At 56.0% G+C, this 21,358-nt stretch overlaps 3 protein-coding genes across 5 annotated transcripts; 2 read left to right on the top strand and 1 right to left on the bottom strand.

The window, feature by feature from the left end:
• Positions 1-1,371: 1,371 nt before the first annotated feature.
• On the top strand, positions 1,372-7,096 carry LOC104346318 (uncharacterized). Its single transcript, XM_009951023.1, has 6 exons — positions 1,372-1,515; positions 2,035-2,086; positions 5,492-5,679; positions 6,112-6,270; positions 6,568-6,678; positions 6,983-7,096. Exons 1-6 carry the CDS (start codon positions 1,372-1,374, stop codon positions 7,094-7,096), a joined length of 768 nt encoding a protein of 255 aa, XP_009949325.1.
• A 794-nt stretch (positions 7,097-7,890) lies between these two features.
• LOC104339996 (uncharacterized) lies at positions 7,891-9,951 on the bottom strand. 3 transcript variants are annotated; one of them, XM_086469081.1, is made up of 6 exons: positions 9,805-9,951; positions 9,381-9,432; positions 8,957-9,144; positions 8,530-8,688; positions 8,308-8,427; positions 7,891-8,004 (listed from the first exon to the last, which is right to left on the bottom strand). In XM_086469081.1, the coding sequence occupies exons 1-6, from the start codon at positions 9,949-9,951 to the stop codon at positions 7,891-7,893; spliced, it is 780 nt and encodes a 259-aa protein (XP_086325207.1). The 3 variants fall into 3 exon arrangements, with proteins under 3 accessions (XP_086325207.1, XP_086325206.1, XP_086325208.1); XM_086469080.1 differs by having other exon boundaries at positions 7,891-8,043; positions 8,320-8,427; XM_086469082.1 differs by having other exon boundaries at positions 8,320-8,427.
• A 1,600-nt stretch (positions 9,952-11,551) lies between these two features.
• ACD (ACD shelterin complex subunit and telomerase recruitment factor) lies at positions 11,552-21,226 on the top strand. The gene is made up of 15 exons (XM_086468814.1): positions 11,552-11,647; positions 11,739-11,797; positions 12,454-12,580; positions 15,092-15,216; positions 15,759-15,849; positions 16,390-16,469; positions 16,674-16,718; positions 17,151-17,185; positions 17,567-17,730; positions 17,933-18,020; positions 18,174-18,251; positions 18,857-19,024; positions 19,272-19,981; positions 20,373-20,449; positions 20,650-21,226. The coding sequence occupies exons 1-15, from the start codon at positions 11,552-11,554 to the stop codon at positions 20,711-20,713; spliced, it is 2,007 nt and encodes a 668-aa protein (XP_086324940.1). The 3' UTR covers positions 20,714-21,226.
• Positions 21,227-21,358: the final 132 nt, after the last annotated feature.

Below are 21,358 nucleotides of genomic sequence, written 5' to 3'. Positions count from 1 at the left end.
CCCTTTCCAAAGGTTGCTGGCTGCCTGCCTTCCCCAGCTTGGTGCTGGTCTGTGGCCATTCCTGCCATTCCTGGTCCTGCAACCTTCTTTGCTTGTGCCTCTTATCTCCTTCCCAAGGAGCCTGGAAGGAAAAGAGGAAACTCCAGTCTTGTTGGTTCCTAATGGGGACTCTGCTCTGGATGCTGCTTGCAGATAGCAGCAGGAGCAGGCAAGTTTGTGCAGTGCAATTGCTTGCATGGGTGATTACACGCTCAATAACGCCTGCTACTGCAGGTCTGAGTCTGACACCATCCAGATCCACACCCAGCACACTTGTCTCTCATGAGGGCCATAGTTTACCCACCAAGATGGAAGGAAACATTGATGCATCCTCCTCTCCATGCTCTGTGTCACCTGAAAGCACACCATCCAAACTTGGAGCCCCTTCATCATCTGCCAGCTGCTGGCTCAACTATTTATTTGGTGATTGCCAGACATGGAACCACTCAAATACTTGGGGAATAGTCAGCTCTGTCCCCTCTGCCAGGCTGAGCGAGGCTGGGCCACAGATGTGTACTCTGGGGCACATCTGGATGTGGCAGACCCATCTCCACTACTTTCCTCTTCCTTCCCTACCTTAAATTCAGGTTGCCCCAACTCTTCCCTTTCAGCTTTTTATACAGCAGCTCTTTTTTTTTCTTTTAGCACCTCACTCACTTCTGCCTCATAAAAATCCAGGCTGGCTGGAGCTTTGGTTTTGCAGGCACCACTTGGGCGGATAAGCATCCAGCACTGTCCTCCAGCACGAAGAGTGATGGCTGTGAGCTTGGTGCCCAGCAGCGGGTGGCCAGGGCTGCAGGGAGCTGGGGGTCTTCTCTGCTGGCTCCTGGGTGCTCTGGGTGAAACTTGGCATGAGTTGAGCTTGCAGTGTTAGACACGTCCTCCCTGCGCTTCCCAGGCTGGGCTTTGGATTAGCAGCCCTGGGTTCAACCATTACAACCTCACCCCCAAACTGGGAGATTACTGGCCACAGCCAGATTTGGACCTGTTTTCTGCTTCCTGGTGGTGTTTCCAAGTGCTCTTCCAACCTCAAGGTGGAGGTGCCCCTTCTCCTGCAGTTACAGGGATGCTAGGAGCTGGGGCTTTAGAGGAGTGAAGTGGTGGGGAACTGGGTAATGCAGGAGACACATGGTCCCATATGACGGGGGAGCACTTGGTCTACCCTGGGACCCTGGCTCTGCCTGGGGGAGGCAAGGGGCCAGGGCTGGTGCTGGCACTGTCCCAGTCCCCGTGGGTGCCCAGAGCCACACCCTGGGCTGTGCCCAGCTCCTCTTCATGCTGAGCAGGTGGCAATCCTGCTGTGTGTCACTGCCTGCCGCAGAGGCTGTGGAAATGGCTGTGCTGGCTCGGAGCGTCCTAGTGACAGGGTCCAACCGGGGCATCGGGCTGGAGCTCGTGAGGCAGCTTGCTGCCAGCCCCCAGCCCCCTCAGCACATCTTTGCCTCCTGCCGCGACCCTGAGGGTCCGAGAGGGAAGGTCAGTCTGGGCGCAGGGCATGGGGGTGGTCCCAAGCCAGGTGGGTGAAGGGAATTCACAGTCCCCACTGCCCTGCCGGCTCCCTGCCGGATCTGGCCCCAGTTGGGTGGTCCGGCAGTGGGGGCAGGAGTGCTCTGGCAGGATCTCATAACCCTCCCAGCCCCACGGTTATGGCTGTGCCTGACCCAGCCAGGTGGGATGAGGTTGGAGGAGCAGAGATGGTGCCCGTGTCCTCAGTGCTCGCTCCTGGCCATGCTGTTGGCTGGCCAACCTCTTCTCCATGCTGGGATCACCCACGATAGGAAGCAGTGCCTGAGCCCAGGAGCACCCTTCTCCTTCCAGCCACAGGGATGCTGCCCTGCTCTGTCCGCTGGGAATGGCCCTGCACACTTTCCCCAACAAAAGCAAAGACACCCTGGCCCAGCTCCAGCTGGGGTGACCTGCAAGCAGGGGTGGGAGACCTGGCTGTGCCGCTGGTGACTTCTAACCTCCTCCCTTGCTCCATTGCTTTTTTTCCAGGCCCTGCAAGAATTGACTGCCCAGCACCCCAGCATCAAACTGGTCCAGCTAGGTATGGAGCGATCTCCCTCCTTGCACCCAGCATTGCTACTAGCCCTTTGCTCACTCCGGGAACAGGACCAGGGGCAGCTTTGTGGGGCAGCCTGCCTTAAAGCTAGCAGCCAGGCAGCTCCAGCCCTGCCAGGCGGGGAGGGATTGGTGGATATCTGAGCAAGCTTCCCCCTCCCGTCCTTTGGCTGGAAGCAGTCAAACTGGCTTTGGAGGCAGGCAGAGGTGGGTCCAGACACCTCAACTGGGCAAGTTTCATGGGAAAGGCATGACCTCTGTTTGCAAAGATGCTAAATACAGTGCCTGAGTTTTGGGCTGGGACACGCAGGTTTGCAAAGAGAAGCAAGGCAGGGCATAGCAAGCAAACTTACCGGATGGTTCCGAAGTAGGAGGGTTGGTTTGGGGTCTGCTTGGAGGTGGCCACAGTTGGCATTTCCTTCACTGCAGGTAAAATGGGAGAAAAGAAATAGGTTAAAAAGATGCATGTGGGAAATCTGGCCTTGTGGTGGTGTTGGTATCCCAGGTTGATGCTCAGACCCAGAATCATGCTGCAGTTCAGGATGTCTGCACCCTGGACTGGGGAGATGTCCTTTTGTCCTTTCCCTGCTCCTGTGGAGGCAGGCCAGATTTGGTGGCCTTTGTCAGCAGCACTGGGGAGCAGCAGGAGAAGGTGGCAAACGGACCTGGACAGCATAAGGACTTGGGGGAGAAAAGGGAGAGCAATGAGGGTAGCATTTGGTGTTGCCAAAGTTGGGCTATTCACAGTCAGGGATGGGGGCAGGGATGGGGGCTTGCTGGGGAGGACAGTGTTGGGGTGAAGCATGGGGAGATAAGGAGCACCAAGCTGAGGAACGTGGTTCCCTGCAGATGTGTCTTGAGGGGGCAGACAGCATTGTCTGAAAGTGGCTCACAGCCACCTTTTTTAAAGAAGAGATGGTTAAAAAACCCATCCAAACCTGAAAGAAGTGTTTTGGGGAAATGTTTGCAGCAGAATTGCCATCACTGTAATGTGAGGTGGGAAGAAGCCAGAGCTTCTAAATACTTCTATTTCCTCAGATCCAATAATAAGAAAACTGAATCAAGGCAATGCAAAGACCATATCAGTCTCTACCTACCTATTTATTTGTTTAAAAACACCTGAAAAGTTCGAGAACTTTTTTAGCATTTGAGAAGGCATTCCTGAAGTCAGATTTTACTGAAAAGAGGGAGCAAATCTCTCTCTTATTATTAAATACATTATGAAAGTAGAACAACTTTTCTGTGATAAAAAATAGCATCTTTAAAATTACTTGTGAACCCAAACTGGCAGTACGTGATGGGAAGAGCAAAGTAAGCTCACCAAAGCATGGCCAACATAAAAGGGGCTGACCACTAAATAAACAACCTTTACTAAAACACAACCAACACCCAGACTATCAATAAAGTCACAAAACAAGCTAAAAAGCTATGAAAAATCCAATGGTGACAAAGTATTTTTAAAATAGAGAAACTCCTTCAGGCTCTCTCTCTCCATCTTAAGGAAAGTTTCGCTTTGAGCCAGTAACAGGAATGCATGTTTCAGAAAGAAAAGTCAGAAATTAACTCCAAAATGCATAAGACCTGTTGTTTCCTTTCATTCTCTCTCTCTTTCTTTCTTTCTCATCCTTATTTCTTCCAAGGAGACGTTCCTTCAGCAAATTTGGCTGGCCTAGCACTAGAAATGTGCTGGTCCCACACGCCTGGCCCCTTGGAGCAATGACTCAGCTAGTCCAAACAGAGCTGTTAATCATTCAACAAAGCGACTGAAAGATCCCTCGCACGTGGTGGAGTGATGGAGCCCTGAAATCCATTCGATCATCATCCAAAGAGAAGTCACAAAAAAGTACCCTGTGATGCATCCTGTAGCTGGCCATGCATGTCCTCTCGAATCCCAAGGTTCCATCCCCTCATGTACAGCAGCCCCACAGCAGATTATCTCATCAAATTCCCCCAAAATGTTTTCATGACACCTCTACGAAGGTCCATACTGCCCGAGGCAAGGTGGTAACAAGTCCCAGGCCACTCAAATACTTGCTTACCACCATAAAGACCCAAGGCTAGTTAGAAATGCCAGGAAAAGGATTGTTCTGCTGCTCATTGGTATACCAAATACTGCAAGAAGGGAGTCTTCAGCCTTGCAAACCTTTGTTAGATCAGTATTGTCTAAGCATGAGGACAGAAACAGAGCTCCAGGGCCAAAGCATTGCAAAAAAGAAATCCAGCTCTGTGATCCTCCCAGCCAGTAGGCTCATCAGATTAGCCCCTGCAAAAAATGCATGCAGAAACGTCCGTGGGGAGCAAAGGCACACTACAACATGCCCATACGCATGAATATTCCTGGTTCTTAAGGGCTTGGTGGTGTACTTTGGATATTAAAAGGCAATATATAAAGTTTAACATTGGCCTAACTGGCCCATTTCAGATCCTGAAGGTGTTTAGATGACCCCTTTTAAATCAACAATGGCCACTTCAGAGGCGTGAGCACCTGGTAGGGAAGGCACAAAAGCTGAACGTGGCCTTAAAAAATCCCACTCCTGTTGCTTTAGCCAAGAAGTCCTGCAATTAAAGTATGGTAGATTTTTGAAAAGATACCACTATTTAAGTGAAGAACAAGGCATTGGAAATGCTTATCCTTGTTAGCACAATTTCAGTTGTTTCTCATTGCTTGGGTGGAGTTGTCCCCACAACTTGGCCAGAGCATCTGTAGAGATGGGGAATTTCAGACTCAAGAGCCTGCAAATACTGCAGGTTATATCCCAAATCTTTTATTACTTGTGCTCGCCTCAGCTCATCTGTCAGCTCCAAATCCTCGTTGGTAACAATGTGAAGCAAAAAAAAACCTAAATAAATGTCAAGAATGGTAGCAACCAGGAAAGATCTTAATGTAATTCAACAATAAAATGAATGTGTCCCCCTTATGTTAACAGCCCCTATAGCTGCTGTGCAATACAGAAGGACTTGAAGAGCATAGTTAGGCTGTTTCCCCAAAGATGGTGTCTGTCCTTAAAATGTGCCCATCCAGCTGTGGCTGGCTTGGCTCCTGGCGGAAATAAAACTGTGAGCCTCAGCGTGCAAGGACAGAGCATCCCTTGTGCAATCATAAATTCCCCAAATACAGAAAGCAAAGACAGCTAAGTTCTTCTTACCGGTAGCCTCCATATGACCAAAAGGGAGCTGAATCGAGGTTTAATTCAGCTCAGGCTGTGAAACCAAGAGGTGAGGACAAGCTGCAGTTCATTTCAATGTGCTTAACACCCTGACCTGCTAAACCTGGTCCTTTCTTTCTGGATAATGCTGGCTTACAGAGAGCCATTCCAGCCAGAGCACACTTTCCAGCGGATGCTGTGTGACCTGCTGGAGCTCTTCTCCACTTTGCTTTTTGCCCCGGCAGACACGGTGAACTTGCCCAGCATCCGAAGGGCCGTGCAGGCTGTGGGGTCTCATCTGAAGGACCAGGGCTTGAACCTGCTCATCAACAATGCGGGCATCAGCTCGCATGCCACACTGCACTCCCTGGATTCGCAGGAGATGCTCTCCGTGTTTGCCACCAATGTGGTCGGGCCACTCCAGGTTGCCAAGGTATGTGTGGACCTTTTGGGTTTCTCCTGACTGGAGGAGATGTTCTGCATGGCCCAGGTGACCTCAGCTGGGTGGCCTCTCACTCTCTTGAATGGGACAGACTGATGGGGGCAAGACTAGGACTGTGGGTCTCCTCTGCCCACCCAGAGAAGCAGGGAGGCAGCTCAGCTCAGCCCCAGTGTCTCCCATGCTTCGCACCTCCCCAGCTGGAGCTCCTGCCACCCTGGGCTGGCTGTGCCAGCTCACTGCTTCCCTGAGGAAGGGAAGGGCTGGAGCCTGGCCCCTCCTTGGGGCATCCTCCGCATCCCCTGTCCTTCTGTGTGTGGGTGTCTGTCCAGCTGCTCATCAGTGGTCTGTGACAGAGACCTCCAGGGCGGTCCTCAAGCTTGGGGCTTGTCACGTACTAACAGAGCATCGGTGTCTTTGTGCCAGGAATTTCTGCCGCTCCTGGAGAAGGCAGCAAAGGGCGCAGGGAAGCAGGGGCTGAGCTGCAGCAGGGCTGTGATCATCAACATCTCCACCAAACTGGGCTCCATTGGGCTGTGCCTTGGGGTGCAGGAGGCCCCCATGTACCCGTACCGTGCCAGCAAGGTAAGGTGCCAGGGGAAGTGCTGGGGATGCTCTGCTGTGCACCATGTCCATGGAGGGGAGCCCGTGGGAGCACCCACCTGCCCCAGGCCACCCACCCCCTGCCTGGTTCTCCCAAGCGTAAGCACGGAGACCGAGACAGCAGCACCCAGGACTGAGTCTTTCAGGCGGGTTGTGCCGATGCTTTACCCAGGGCAACGTCCCATTTCCCACCACCACAGCCATTTTCTGGCTGGAAACTGTCCCCCCCCCTGCCCACCCATGCCCCGAGTTGTTATGGCACAGTGGTGACTCTTCCAGGCTGCCCAGAACATGGTGACGAGGTGCATGGCTGTGGAGCTCCAAGACAAGGGGATCTTGTGCACGGCCATCCATCCTGGCTGGGTGAAGACTGACATGGGGACGGAGAAGGTACTGGGCTGTGCAGGGAAAGGTCAGAAGGAACCCCGCTGTACCCTCAGCTCTCAGGAAGGGCAGGGGCATTTGGGGCAGAGGATGTTGTGTGGTGCTTTGGGCTGCCAGGACCTGGGTGGGGCAGGCAGGGAGCAGGCAGATAGCCAGCACGGAAAGCAGGGGGAGTGGCAGTAAGGAAAAATACCCCTGTGAACACTATGGGTGCTGCTCCCCAGGCCATGCACACCTTGGTCTGCCCAAGCCCAGCTGCTTTCTGTGGCAATCACAGTCCACAGCAGTGATGCCTTGTTCTCTTCTGCAGGCGCCCCTGACAGTGGAGCACAGCGTGCAGGGCATCCTGACTGTGCTGGCCAGCCTCTCGCAAGACACCTCTGGAGCCTTCCTCGACTGGGAAGGGAACAGCCTGCCCTGGTGACCGACAAGCAGATGGCACTTCTTGCCCATGCCGCAGCCTCCCACTTGACGGCTTCTCCCTTTGTATGGCCACTCCGCATGCCCTCAGCCCATCCTGGGCTGTCAGGGAAGGGCATTGGAAGCAGCTTCTCTCCCCTTCCCCAATCCCACGCGCAGCCCTGCAGTCCCCCTGTACCCCTCACCTCTGTAAACATTGGCATCTGATGCCTCTCTGCTCTGTTTCCACACCCCCAGCCTCAACCCCCTGGCCGAGCCCAGCGCATGGTCCCTGTGCACGGCCCAAGCGCCATGCATCCGTCTGTCCTGCCTCCGACTGAGTGTCCTCCAACTGAGGGGAGACGCAGCTGGTCCCTGTGACCCCCATCCCCCCGGGCACCCCAGACTGAGCGTAGCCCTTGGGGTGTCCCGCAGCTGGGCAGAGGGAAAGCCAGCCCTGCAGGTGATGGGGATGTTCACCAGCCCTGCGGATGGTCAGAAGATCTCTCTCCTCCCAGGAGAGGGGCTCTGCCCTGGCTCTGGTGCCTCCTGGAGGGGACATCTCCAGCAGACAGTCACGGTGCCACAGGACCCGCAGGCTGTCACTTGTGGGGACGCCAGTGATAGCTGTGGGTTGGGCAGGCAGCTGTGGGCACTACCACGGACTGGGATAAAGAGTGGGGCGCCCAGGAAGGGGCTGCCCCCACAAGCTGGCAGCACAAAGCAGAGCCGGTGGCTCTCAGGCAGGGGTTTATTGAGGACATGAGGCGGGGGGAGCAGCAGCACAGGGCCCAGCTGCCAGGAGGCTGGGCCGGTGTCTCACCAGGGCACGACCTTCCCTTCCCAGTCCAGGAAGGTGCCGGTGTCCTTCTCAGAGAGGGAGGAGAGCACCTTCAGCATCCCTCGCACACTGGCGTCCACCGTCACAGGAGGCTGTGGGGCAGAGGGGGAGAGGCAGCCCATGCCCAAGGCCTGGCTAAGGGCTGCCCTGGGGCCTGGGCCACGGGAAGGAGCTGCTTTTGGGCAAGGGGAAAGCCACCAGCTCGGGGCAGAGGGGGCAAGCAGGGGCTCGAGGGGAAGGGGGCATCCGGCACCCGGGGCCAGGGCAGTGTGGAGCTGCCCAGGCAGCAGTGGGGCAGGCAGGGAGGTTGTGGTCAGGGGCTCAGGACAGCAAGTCCCTCCCATGGGAAATCAGTGTGGTGGGGCTGATGGACCCACCATGGCCCAAACTCCTACCATGTGTCCGACAGAGCTCCCCATGTCGGTTTGCACCCAGCCAGGGTGCAGAGCAGCGCAGAGGACTCCGTGCTCCCGGTACCCCAGGGACTGGCACTTGGTCAGCATGTTCAGAGCAGCCTGTGGGGAGAGAGGGCAGGGATGGCGGTGGGAGGGGAAGGGGGGCTGCAAGGGGACATGGACAGGGGAAGCAAATCAGTCCCCAGCACAGTGTGGCGGTACCTTGCTGCAGCGGTATGAGACAACTTGCATCAGATCCCAACCAGCAGGAGAAGTGATGGAGCCCCCACAGCTGGACATGTTGATGATGGCCGCCTTGCTGCAGCTCAACGCTGAATCCGAGCTCCCCTGGGCAGCCTTCTTCAGCAAGGGCAGGAACACCTGCAAGGAGAAGAGATAGGGATGTGCACCTAGGTGGCACAAGGGAAAGGACCAGCTCCTTCCTCAGTGGGCAGCATTGGCACCAGCACCAGAGCATCCTCCCTCCTCACTGCCCCAGCCAACCAGGCTCCAGCTCCTGAGCTCCAACCCGCAGCTCCATGAGCTTCTCATTGAGCGGGAGCCCATCAGGCACCAGAGTGGAGGCAGGACTCTGTCCTGCCAGCCCTTTGTGCCCCCTGGGACAGCCCAGCTTGGGTAAGGGTCTCACCTGGCCCAATAGCAGGGGCCCAACTGTGTTGGTGGTGTAAATCTGAGTCATGTCCTCCAGTGTCTCGGTGTCAAGCAAGTTCAACTTGGCAATTCCGGCGTTGTTGATGAGGAGGTTCAGCCCTGAGCCCCCGACCTGCTCCCCAACTCTGGCTGCAGCCGCCTTGATGCTGGTGGGGTCGGTGACTTCTGCAGAGGTGACACAGGGCAGGTCAGCATCCCCATGGTGGCATGGACCCCCTGTGTTCTCCCAGGGACGTGCCCTTGGGGGTGATCGTGGGCAGGAGGAATGGCAATGCCCAGTGTCCCTACAGGCACCAGCCCATTGGCATGACTCCCTCCTGGTGTGGGGCTCCCAGGGTATGAGCAGCACCCGGGCACTTGCCAGGGAATTGGGGTGAGGGACCCCACCTCGGGGCACCTACCGAGCGGGATGATGACCAGGTTGGGGTGCTTGGAGGCCAAATTCTGTAACTCCTGCAAGAGAGGGGATAGCGTGGGCGAGGAGAGGCTGGACCGGCTGCATGGAGGCGCAGCCAGCAAAGCCAGGCAAAGCCCATGTGGCTGCAGCTCCATCCCTGTATCGCCTCGCACCCACCACCCTGCTCTGGCTGCCCTGCTCCCATCAGATGGGGCTCCGTGCCTCCCGCACGCTCCATGTACCACTGTCCCCTCTGCATATCCCATGCACAGCTGGTCCCACAGCCGTCCCAGCCCAGCTGCCCTGTGCCGTGGGTGCCCGGCTGCACCTCGAGCCCTTTGCAAGCTCCTCCCTGCTCCAACCTGGTGCCTGGCACCGAGCGCTCCTGTCCCCCCAGCACAACCCGCTGTGTCCCAGCCCAACCTCACCTGCGCTCGCTGTCCCTTGGGGTCCCGACAAGCCGCAAAGACCCACTTGGGCGGGTTTGGCATCCCCAGGAAATGCTGGACAAGCCCCAGGCCGATTCCCCGGTTGGCCCCAGTCACCAGAAGGGAGCAGACCCGAAGCCCTGCCATGCTGCTCTGTCCGCTGCTGCACTGCTCTTGCCTTGACTCTGCAGGTGTCTTTTGCTACTGGGTTATCTCGCATTTTCCCACGAGGGCTTGCATCAGCCCGTGGCTCTAGGAAACTCTCTGCCTGTGCCCCAGTCTCTTGGCTGTGGTCCATACCCACGATCCACCTTTCCTGGCGGCCATGGAATGACGCAAATGGAGCTGAATGTCCTGCCCAGGCATGGAATGCCCTGGGCTGGATGTCGGGAGAGCTGCTCTTTGTACCTTCCCTGCTCCACCAAACCTGAGCCACTCTGTTTTGAAAGCCAGCCCTACCCCTGCTTTTGCACTGAGCTGCCCCCTCCCACCATCACCCTCCCTCTTGGGACACCAGACTCTGTCCCTGCCCTCACCCAAGGTCAGGCAGGCAAGAGTGGACTTGCTGAGCCGGCACAGTGCAGTTTGTTGGCCTGAATTTGTGCAATGCCAAAGCTAGGGTCACGGATGGAGCAGCCAGGACAGGCGAGTGTCCCTTGGCCACCACAACAAGCTGAAAAAGCTAGAAACCCTCCAGGACAGGACTGAAGATCCCCCAGGAGCTCCTGCTGTGCCTAAAGTCCATGGAGAAGAACCACCTGTGTGTCTCCACATGCTGATGAACACCCTGCAGGGAAGATCTGGGCACCCCACGGGCTCCCCAGGGTGTTCCTGCTACAGTATCGCCCAAACTGTGCACAGAGAGTTTGTAACAGCGGAAGATATATTTAAGATAAGTTAGATATTTTGTAGGTAGTTTAAGATAATTAATAACAACAGACCAGGCAGGTGATCGTGCAGGGTGGGTATAAGCTTTGGGAGTCTCACCTGCTCCAGCCGTAGATGCTGCTACAAGGACCTTTGCATCTAGACAGTAACCAGCCGTGCTGTTCAAGAGATTTGATCCTCCATGCACGTGCTACCTTATGCAAAGATCCCAATAAATTATTTTTTCTTCTCTAAAAACAAACCCTGCTGTCTACTCCTTTTTGTAGCACTAATCCGTCTTGTCATGGCATTTCACCGCACTCAAGGCCACTGATGCAGCCACAGCCTGTGGCCTGCGGCTGAAAAGACACCAACCAGTTGGATCCACGACGTACATGGCCTGATTTCAGCCCTGACCTGTGTGAGAGGAGGTGTTTGCTGTCCCTTCAGCATGCACCTGAACATTTCCCTGTTTGCTTGCCAGATTTGAGTAGGTAAGCAGCTTTAATGCCTCAAGAGGAGGCAAAGTTTGCGCCAGCCCATTGTGGAAAGATGCTTCTTCCCGTGGGCAACAACCTGGGGAGAACCTGGGGCTGCTTAGAGCTTCTGGAGCCAAAACCAAAAGCAACAACGTGAAAACAAGGTTTCAGCGACGTTTTTGGCATCATGCATGAACCACCGAATGGGAAGCGGTAACAGGAAGTCGGCCAAAAGATGGGGAAAAGCATGTGTGTGCCCAGGAAAAGCCTGGAGGATAGTAAGGAGCCTGCTGAGAGCTGGAGATGGGATGGGGGTGCAAACGGGGCTGGGGCTGTGGATGGGGCTGGGGCTGGGGTGGTGATCCGGGGGCTGCCACGGCGACCCGGGGCCAGGAATGGCGATGGCGCCAGGCCCAGGCCTCCGGGCGGGCCCCGCCAGCCGCTCCGCCCCGGATCCGGCAGCCCGGCGCCGTTTCCCCTTCCTGGGTCGTGGCCCGGTCTCGCCTGGCTGCGGGGCCCATGGCGGCGGCGGCGGCGGCGGCGGCGGCGGCGGCAGCTTGTCCCGGCGGGGCCGGCGCGGAGGAGCAGCGGGGCCGGCGGGAGCAGCCGGAGGGCGCGGCGGGGCGGCGGCAGGGGCTGGGGCCCAGGTGAGCCGGGGAGCCCAAGGTGAGCCGGGGGGCGGCTGGGCGCGGCAGCCCTGCCTGTCCCCAAACCCCTGCCCATCCCCAGCCCTGCCTGTCCCCAAACCCCTGCCCATCTCAACCCCTGCCCGTCCCCAACCCCTGCCCGTCCCCAGCCCCCTGCCTGTCCCCAAACCCCTGCCCATCCCCAACCCTGCCTGTCCCCAAACCTCTGCCTGTCCCCAGCCCCTCTGCATGGCCCTTATCCAGCAAAGAGACACCTCTTCCCCCTTTTACAGTTAAGAGGGTGATGGTTAAGTCCTGTGCACAGGAAAATAATTACTGGGGGGTAATAAACAATATGGAAGAGAGGAAAAAAATGTCCTGATCTGGGTGGGAGACTTGCCAAAGGGCTGCCCCAGTCTGCACGCAGCTCTGGAGCCTGCTGATGTCCCCGCTTTGCAATACGAGTGGGATGCTGCAGGACCTGCGTGCCCCCAGCAGCAAATCTTCCTCAGCATGGCTCCCTTAGGAGGGGTGTCCTTGCAGAGAAGCAGATGGATTTGGGCTGGATTTGAGCCATCTCCTGGGGTTGGGGCTGTGTTTGGGGTTCAAAACCATTCCCGGGAGGATGGAACTTTGACGCGTTCCACTTTTATGGTACCTCATGTCTTCTCCTGTAGGTTTGTGTCTGAGAACAAGAATATGTCTTCTCAAGTCTACGTCCTGCAGCCTTGGATTGCCAACCTCTTGGTGAATTATGAGCAGCTGGATGCCAATGAGAATCTCCTGGCCGGGCAGGTCTTGCGGGTAGGTACCGAGAGGGACTGTCCTAAAGTGCTCCAACAGCGTTTGAAATCCAAATTCCTGAAAGCGTTCAGCAGTTCCCAATTCAGTGGCAGTGGGTGGGTGACCCTTCCTCCTCAAAGGCCCCGATACTGTTTTTTTTGAGGTGGAGGAATGTTGCTTAAATCTGGTGGCCTTGGCTGACTTTTTTACATCTGGTAGTGTGCCCTGCTGTCATCCAAAGAGTTTGTGGTCTCCAAGGTCATCTTGCCTCCTAGCCTTGCACTTGCTCCTCCTCTTCTTTGCATCCCATCCTTCTTGTACCATGCCACTTGATGAGTGGTCCTGACAGTGGGTAGCATGAGGCAAAAGCAAGACCTGCTGAGGTGTCTGGAGCCTCATCCTGTATGGTGGTGAGCCTTGGTGGGACCACGAGCTCCTTCTCCCCTGGATGTTGGCTCTTCTGGGAGAACCTCTTGTGTGGTGATGCAGGGCGTGGGGCTCTGAGGCACAAAACCTGCTCCTGCTTCGTGCCTGGAGAGCTATTTGTGCAGCACTGGAGATGTCTTTGACATTTGATCTATCCTACATGGCAGGAGAGAGCTTCAGTCAGAGGACTCTTGCCTGTTTGAGGCCTGATGGGCAGTGGGAAGGAAGCAGAAGGAAAACAACTGAGTAGAGTCAGTGCTGCTGGTCATTAGCTGTGGACTTGGAGGGTTTGGATGAAGGTGCTGTGAGGCAACTGGGTACACAAGCAGACGAGACCTGCACAGGCAGGGCATACGGTTCCTGCCTTGTGGCAGGATGGTTTGCGGTCGTGACCTGGATGCTGGAGAAACCCAGCTGCAGTGCTCTGGTTTGCTGTTCTTTCACAGCCTTTGGGTCCTCTTAGCAGCATCCCACCATGGACAGCATTGTTGTTAGCAATCTCCTAATGTCTTTTGGGGAAGGAGATATGTGAGGCAGCTCAGATGTCTCCTCACTAACAGGAGCAGGAAGGAGAAAGATAGGTATTGTGATTTAAACAGGAGAGATGAGATGGGGAAAAAAAATGGCAGCAAGAGAGGACCCTGTGGTCCTGTTCCCCATCCCATCTGAAGACATGGAGGTGGTGAAATCACTGGTTCCCTACTTGACCCAGTCCCCTCTGCCGAGCAGGGATTCTCTTATGCTGATGAAGAGCCAGTGGTGGATGAGTGGATCCCCCCTATGGTTCGAGGGATTAATGGGGAGAGTTTCCTCACCACTGTCCAATCTACACTCACCCGAGTCCTCCACAATGAGTGAAGGCTGGGAGCGTATCTTGAGCAGCAGAGCCTTTCTCCAGCTTGCTCTGAGCTCCAGCTACACCTACCTTCTCTATCTGTTTCAGAACTTAACTTCCAAACCTAGCCTCTCCTTTATCTTGTTTTTTTTACTCAGTCCTGTGAGCAGCCCTGCCTGCTGCCAGTACTGGTGCTTTTTTTGCAGCGGGCGCTAAGCCACTCTGCCTCCTCTGGGAATCAAGAGTTGGCCACAGCGAGTGAGCAAGTGGTGGGACTGGCCACTTGCATGCTGGGCTTCTCCCACCAGAGTGAGGGGACACAGCCAGTGGGAACTGCTGGGTGGCTGAGCTGTGACACCTATGGGAACAGGATCCTGGTGGCTTGGGCATCCTTAAACCCAGCAGCGAGCCTTGTTGGCTTGTGCAGGGACTTTATGCAGTGGGATTGGCAGGCTCTTCTTGTCAGAAGGTCCCAGCTGATGATGACTGGTCTTTTTAGCGTGATGGGCACTTATTAAAGGACATATGCATGCCTCTTGTCAAATGGAGGTGGCATTCCTGCGTGATGGGACATGCCTTTTCATGTCCCGTCTTTGTACATTGTGGCCCAACATCACCAGTCAGGTGAACAACATTTGTGATGTCTGACCAAACCGTAGGGGTGTACTGGGAGAAGCCCAGGGCTGTAGGGATGGAGGCAGGCCAGGACTGATCCACAGCTCCTGGCCCATGGAGAAGGCAGGTATGAGACTTGGAGGAGCAGTTTATTGCTTCCCTGAGGGGCTGCTTTGACCCAGCATGGATGTGGCTTAGTACAGGCTCAGGGCTGCTGCATCAGGAACCTCACTCAGAAGCAGGGAAGGGTTGTAGTGATCCTGCTGGTTACTGCTGCTCCCTGTTTCCTTCTGCTTTGTAGAGGAGCACGTGTCCCAAGCCTGCCCAGACCCCTTTTGCCTGGATTTCTCTTGCTGGGTAAAAAAGTGCTTGGTTGTGGCTTCTCTCCCACCTTGCCTTCGATTGCTCCCTCACACAACGTGACGTGTCCCTTATTCTGTCTTGGTGTGGGGCCTGCTCAGTGCAGCCAGGAGGCATGGACACGTACCAGACCCCTTGGCCTTGGCGTAAGGGTTACTACCACTGGGCTTCATGGTGAATGGTGACCTTCTCCTCTAAGAGTCCAGGCTCTCAGCAGGCACGGTGTCCTGTCCTTGTTCATGGGGAAGTATGTAAGTGAGATTTCTTTTTTTGCCCCCTTCTCAATCTCTTGATAGGTTTTGAGTGACTCAACTGCTCCAGGCCAGCCTGGGGTCCTCCAGGATGCCGTCCTACAGGTCTCAGATGGGTCCTACTACGTCCGTGTCGTCATTACGTCTGAAGCTCTGCAGGCGGAGGAAAAGTGGGTTCCACCGTAACTCGGCTGTGACTGGGACAGTGGTTCTCCACAGCTGCTAGTGGGGCTCCTGCCTGGTCTTGTTTCAGGTTCTGTTAAGCTAAAGCAACCACAGGGTGGGACGTCTGCATGAACGAGCTGCTAAGAGAAGAAAGCCAGAACTCCGGGTGCTCGGTGCTCCAGTTTCGGCTGGCTGGGATGGGAAGGGATCGGTGGCAGAAGCTGTGATGCCCTGTAGATGTGGTTAGAAAGGACTAAAGAGCCCGTGGGCTTTGTGAAAGGAGCCAGAGTATTAACCGTGGTAACCTGGGCTGCTGCTTCAGTGCTTTCCTCAGTTTTCCTATTCGGACACCCCTAGACTGGCGGGGTGCTGGTAGCAGAGCCAAGGGTAAGCAGCAGGAACCAGGTCCCTGATGCTCAAGCTGAGACGTGTTCCAGCATGCCCCAGTGTGGTTGGTGTAGCTTTTGGGGGAGCCCCACTACATGTCTGGGTGGTCCAGCTCCATTCTTCATCTCTCCAAGACATTCCTGCTCTGCTCTTTTTCTAGCAGCCACATGCAGCTCAGGCTCTCCAGCCTTATTTGCAGAATTATCGTCTTGCAGAAGTACACGGTGTGTTTCCGGGAGGAGGCCAGGCTGGTGAGTGCTCTGATGGGTGGAAGCAACTTGTTCCTTGACCTTGCTGTGCTTCCTGCATGCTTACCTGCTTCGAGCTGCTCCCAGGAGCTGGAGGCAGATGGCGGGTGGCCTTTCTTTTCTCCTCTTCCCCTGCAGCTCCTGGGAGGGTCTGTTGCAGTTGGCCTGGGCACTGGGGCGAGGGATGGCATGAGCCCTCTGTGGGGATATGGTGCACCTCCCCCAGGGGCTACCTGGCTGCAGGAGACCTGCGTGGACCACTGGTGGCAGAGCTGCCTGCTGTCCCCTTGCAGGGGTTCAAGAGTGTCCCCGTGGCCTTGGGCTGGCCCAGACCTGGCGTGGGGCTCTTGAAGAGCCATCAGCTGATGCAGGAGGGTACAAACCCCCTGTTGAAGGGTGTTGTCCTTTGTGAGGGGGCCCTCATGTTGGTTGGAGGGTTGGTGGCAGAGCTGTGGTGGGTGTGTGGGCACTCACTGGCCCTGGGGGATGTGGGAGCAGAGGTTGGACTGCAGAGGTGCCTTACGGGCTCCAGTTTCCCCACAGGAGGACTGCGAGTTTTACATTGTGGCCCAGCAGTTCATCGTGCTGCCAATGGAGAGGAAGAGGTTGGAGTCATCCGACGGGTATGGCCCATGGGGTGGGCCGGGAACTCTACTCTGGGGGAGCTTCCTCATCTTCCCGGAGCAGTGCTGACCTTGGGAGTCCTGGTGTGACCTGGTTGCGGTGGGGACTTCTCGCTCTTTGAAAGAGGAGTTGTCTCCCTTGCAAGCTGTGAAGGAACATGGAGATTTGGAGAGAATTGGTAACCAGCTTCTCTCTTGCTGCAGGAACCAGGAGCCCTCTGTGCTGCAGAAGATAAAGGAGCTTTGGCTGTAAGTACAGGGCTGGCCATTGCTGGGGAATGTATCCAGACACCATGACGAGAGCATGCAGGCTCTGACTGGGATTAAACCAGGCTGGCAAGGGCAGGCATAGGTTCTGACAGCTCCTGGTTAACCTGTGGGACTCCCTGCCTTAGGATGTAACAGAGCTGAGGAGCTTGTTCTTCACACCATGCTTGGAGCTCCAACTCTGGAGATCCTCAGGGGTCTCCATCAGTCCGTCTCCACTAACAGGGCTCCCTGGTGGGTATTACTGGGATACTGAGCAGTGGCTGGATTCAGCACCCAGTGGGGAATCCGCTACTTCCACAAGCTGCTTCTCCCAAGCCAGGGTGCTCGATCTGTGACCAAGAGCTGCAAAGGGCTGCTGGCCTTTGTGTGCCCCAGCCCTAACCTTGCTTTTCTTCTCCTTGGTCATTGCAGGAGGAGTCTTGCTCTGAAGAACGCTCCCAGCTCAGGTAAATGGTTGTTGGGGACACGTGATACCCTTGCTGCCTGGTGGGGCTCCTAGATCTCCTCAGCTTGGTCCCTGTTCAGCGGAGGCAGCACAAATTTGACCATATCTCACAAGGCACTGCTGCTAAGCCCAAAGCAGGACAAGATGGTGCTGACAGCTAAAGCAGCATGGGCCATTGCATGCCTGTGCTCACTTGCTGCTCCAGGACCTGTGTGGAGAAAGGAAAGATAGTTTCTCCAAGCAAAGGAAATGCAGAATTTTGTGTTGTTCGCACAGGTTTCGGTTCACATGACAGTCATGCAGCAAAGTAAAAGCATTTGCAAGCAAGGCTTGCATGAATTAAGGTGTCTTCTCCACCGACATTCATATGTTCTTTCTCCAGAGCCATCCATCTCTCAGCTGATTGATGCCATAGGACAGAACCAGCTGGAGGTTTTGAAGGAAAATGCTGAGGAATGCTTGGATTTACAGATGCCCAAGGAGGCACCAGCGATGGTGAAGGACGAGGTTCCCATCACCCAGTGGGAGGCAGAGCGCAAGAACGAGGTCACTCTGGCTGCTGTGACCATCTGGGGCAGGGCTGTGACAGCTCATGGTGCTCTGGAGGGGTGGGAGGAGGAAGGGAAAGGGCGACGGGCAGAGCTGGAGGTTTGCTGAGAGAGAGATGTTCAGCTGCTAGTTATGGGTGGGCTTCTGCTTCTCAAGTGGGACCACTCAGTGAAAAACCATGTAACGTGTCTCATTTCAGCGGGGTGAGGATGTCTTCATGATCCCGGCCAACACCCTGGTGATTCCTCCTGAGGAGGAGGCAGTTGCTTGTGATGCTTCCAAGGCAGGTCAGTGCGGTGGCTTTGCCCCAGGGTAGGCAGGTGGGCCGTTCAGTTCCCAAACATGTGAAACAAGGCGCTCTCTGGGGTGGGGAGAAGAGTTCATTTGCTCTGGCTGTGCAGCGTGCTGCAATGTGACCGGCCCTGCCCCTTTCATTGCAGGTGAAAGCAAAGCAACTCCCGGGAAGAGCAGCAATGACAGGATAGTGGCAGGCGACACAAGCGTATCCCAAGCCAGCCGTGAGTAGTAGGACCTTCAGATCCCATCCAGCTTCTTAGTAGTTTCCTCTGCGGTTGGCTTAGCCCATCTTCTCCTTGGATTGAGCGGAGGAGGTACCAGCATAGCCAGATCTTTGGGAGTGCAGGACTCCCAGCCTTGCCTTAAGCAGGCGGGGAACAGTCCCATTCCTGCAGCTTCCTGAAGCTGAGCAGCTTTGGTTCATTGTGCTCGAGCACAAGTGATTTTGTCCCTTTGATGCCATCATGGAGCTTGAGTCTCCTGCCCAAGTGTGGGCTCTTGGCTGGCTGTGGTTCAGCACCTGGATGGGCTTGTGACACCTCACTGGGCTTGGTATCACCGAGCTTTGATGCAGAAGTACCTGCAGGAGCTCCACGTAGAGGAGGAGCCAAAGGGAACTGCTCTCCTGGATAGTGCAGGGTGTAGGAGAAGGTCTTCCTCCTACCTACCTGCTTTCTGGGCAGCGTGTGCCTCTCTGCTGCCTGCTACAGGGGCTGGCTGAGATCATGAAAGGAGCTTGGCTGGAGTACGCCCTAGTTCTGATTGAAGAGGGCTCTCAGAGCTCCCCTCAAGTACTTTCTGAGATCCCATACACCGTTCTTTGTAGCCACCACAGGGTTGGGAGCGGGCAACCACTTTCTTTGCCAAAATCAACACCCCAGCTTGATCATTGAAGCCACCGAGTCAACAGCCTTGTCGGAGAGCTCGGAGGGGTCCCTGGACAACCCCTGGGACAGGCTCCCACCAATATCTTTGACCCTGAACTCTTCAGATGGTGAGTCCTCGTGCCCCATGCCAGCCAGCCTGCCTTGCAGGCAGGAGACAGCCCCTCCCATGTAGTTCCTCCTGGATGCTGGCTTGCTTTCCCCTGGCCAAAAAAGCAGTGCTGTAGTATTCTCATTGCCCTGGGCCTGCATCATTCCAGCTCCGATGCCGTCCTGCCCAGCCCAACGTGCTGGGGCAGGTCCCACCACCAGCTGCCTGCCCCCTGCCCATGCTGACTGTGCATTTTCTCTTACCAGAGAAGACATTTCAAGATGACCGTTCACCAAAGCCCCAGCAAGATGTGGCTGCTGACAGCAACACCCCTGACTTGCTAGAACTGTGCAGCCAGGGCTCTCTCAAGGGCTTGCCCCCAGAAGAGCCGGTGCAGACCTCCTCTCCCTCCCTGCTCCACTCCTACGGCAATACCAGTCCAGTGGAGACCAGCACCACCCAGGCAGCGTCAGCTGCAGAGGCAGCCTGCGGTGCCCCCTGCCCTTCTCAAGGCCTGCAGGTAGCTGGGGGCCCTCAGGCCACCCTGCTGTCTCTTTCTGTGGCTCTTCCAGTCTTGCCCAGCAGCTGCTTGCAATCCCTGCCTGAAGGGATGCCTCACAGGGAGCAGGCAGACTCCAGTGGCACAGCTTTCCCTCCAGATACGTTGAAGCATGGTCCGGCTCAAGCCAGGACCCAAGGAGAAGATGCTGCAGGTGCCAAGAGGAAGCTGCTGGTGGGAGATGACCAGACACTGCCAGCCCTTAGTGGGCAGCAGCATCCCCGAGGTGGCCCATGGGGCAGGGGGAGAGACAAGGGCAGGAGGCTGGAGCTTGTGAGCCCACGGGGCGTGAAGAAGAGCAGAAAGGAGGAGACAGGGCTGCGGCATGGAAAGGAGGTCTCTGAGGAGGAGGAAGAACAAGCATCTCCAGCATGTGGCTCCAGCTCCAGGCCGGAGCAGCGCAGAGCTCTGCAGCCGGTAAAGATGAAGCAGCTGGTGGGGTCCCTGGGGGGTGGTACCTGGGAAGGTTCTCTGTGTCCCCCAACTGCTGGTGTCCATCCCCAAGGCCTTTCCTCATGTGGCTGGTAGGATTGGGAGTTGAAAGCAAGTGTTGACATAGGTGGTGGCCTCAACCCTCGCAGAGGAGGATCTGGGGCACTAGATGAAGATGGTGTTGAGCCTGAGCTGGGTGGGAACCAACACTTGCTGGAGCACCTTCCAGCTCCCCAGGTGAAATAAGATTGGAAGAGCAGGAAACAATTGAGGGAAAGACTCCAAAGTTTTCTTAGTGTATCGGGCTGTGTGGTGGGGCTGTGCTCTGGGCTTTGTGGCTGCGTGTCCAGCCTCACCCTCCCGTTTGCTTCTGCAGTACGTGAAGGAGAAGCTGGTCCAGTACAAATACAATGCACCGAGCCCTGAGCTCTGCAAGCAGATAAGATCTGTCAGGTCAGTGCAGCAGTGGCCTTGTACGGCCGTCCCTTGTTCTCCCCATGACTGGCCCCATGGGGTGCAGGCATCAACTGCTTGCTTCCCAGCAGAGGGTCCCCAAACTGCCTTACCCCTCGTCACGGGGCTGCCCCAGTGCATGGCGGCGTGTCCCCAGGAGGGTCCCTTCTCACCCTGACTCCCCTGGTCTGGTTTCGCAGGATCTCAAAGGCGATGCTGAAGTGGGCGTGCTGGATACTCACGGACAGGGAGGTAGACTCCTGAGCCCAGCCCATCCTTCGTTTCTTTAATGGTTCAGCCAAAACAATTTAGGACTGCCTGAGAAGAGCAGCTGGGGGAGGGATGGGGAGGGACACATCAGGACACCTGTCCCCAAGGGGACCATTGAGTGGGTTGGCCTGGCTGCAGAGAACCTGGCTGCAGAGATGCTGGGGACATGACCTGTTGCAGACCAGCACCCTCAGCGCTGGGAGGGGAAAAAAAATCCATTCAGGGATGCCTGTGTGAGCTGGCATCCATCTCCCACTTTTCCCTCTCCATCCTTTCCAAACATCCTGGCCCAGCGAGTGGGGACAAGAGGCGACCCGGTGCCACCATACCAGGGGCAGCAGCAATGGCAGAGGCCCCACAACCTGATCCCCACTCCGAGGGCAGCACAGGAGTTTGGAGGTTTTATTGATTAGTTTAGGTAGAGTCCTGCACTGTTCATTACAAAAAATGTCCCGCAGGGTTATGCTGTAGAAATTAAAAATAAAAATTGTATATTTTTTAAATACACAGCTCTTGTATTAAAAAAAAAAAAGCATCTTGCTGCTTTGTCGTAAACATCTGTGTAAGGAATGCGTTTGGTCTGGAGCAGAGCTGAACACAGGAGAAAGCCGCTAGAGTGTTGGGGTAATGCTGGTGGCA

The sequence above is a fragment of the Leptosomus discolor genome, chromosome 8 (assembly GCF_034619465.1).
Source record: "Leptosomus discolor isolate bLepDis1 chromosome 8, bLepDis1.hap2, whole genome shotgun sequence".
In the NCBI taxonomy this organism is placed as follows: domain Eukaryota; kingdom Metazoa; phylum Chordata; class Aves; order Leptosomiformes; family Leptosomidae; genus Leptosomus; species Leptosomus discolor.
Note: the sequence above shows the minus strand (reverse complement) of the source record. Positions and strands in the feature narration are given on the sequence as shown.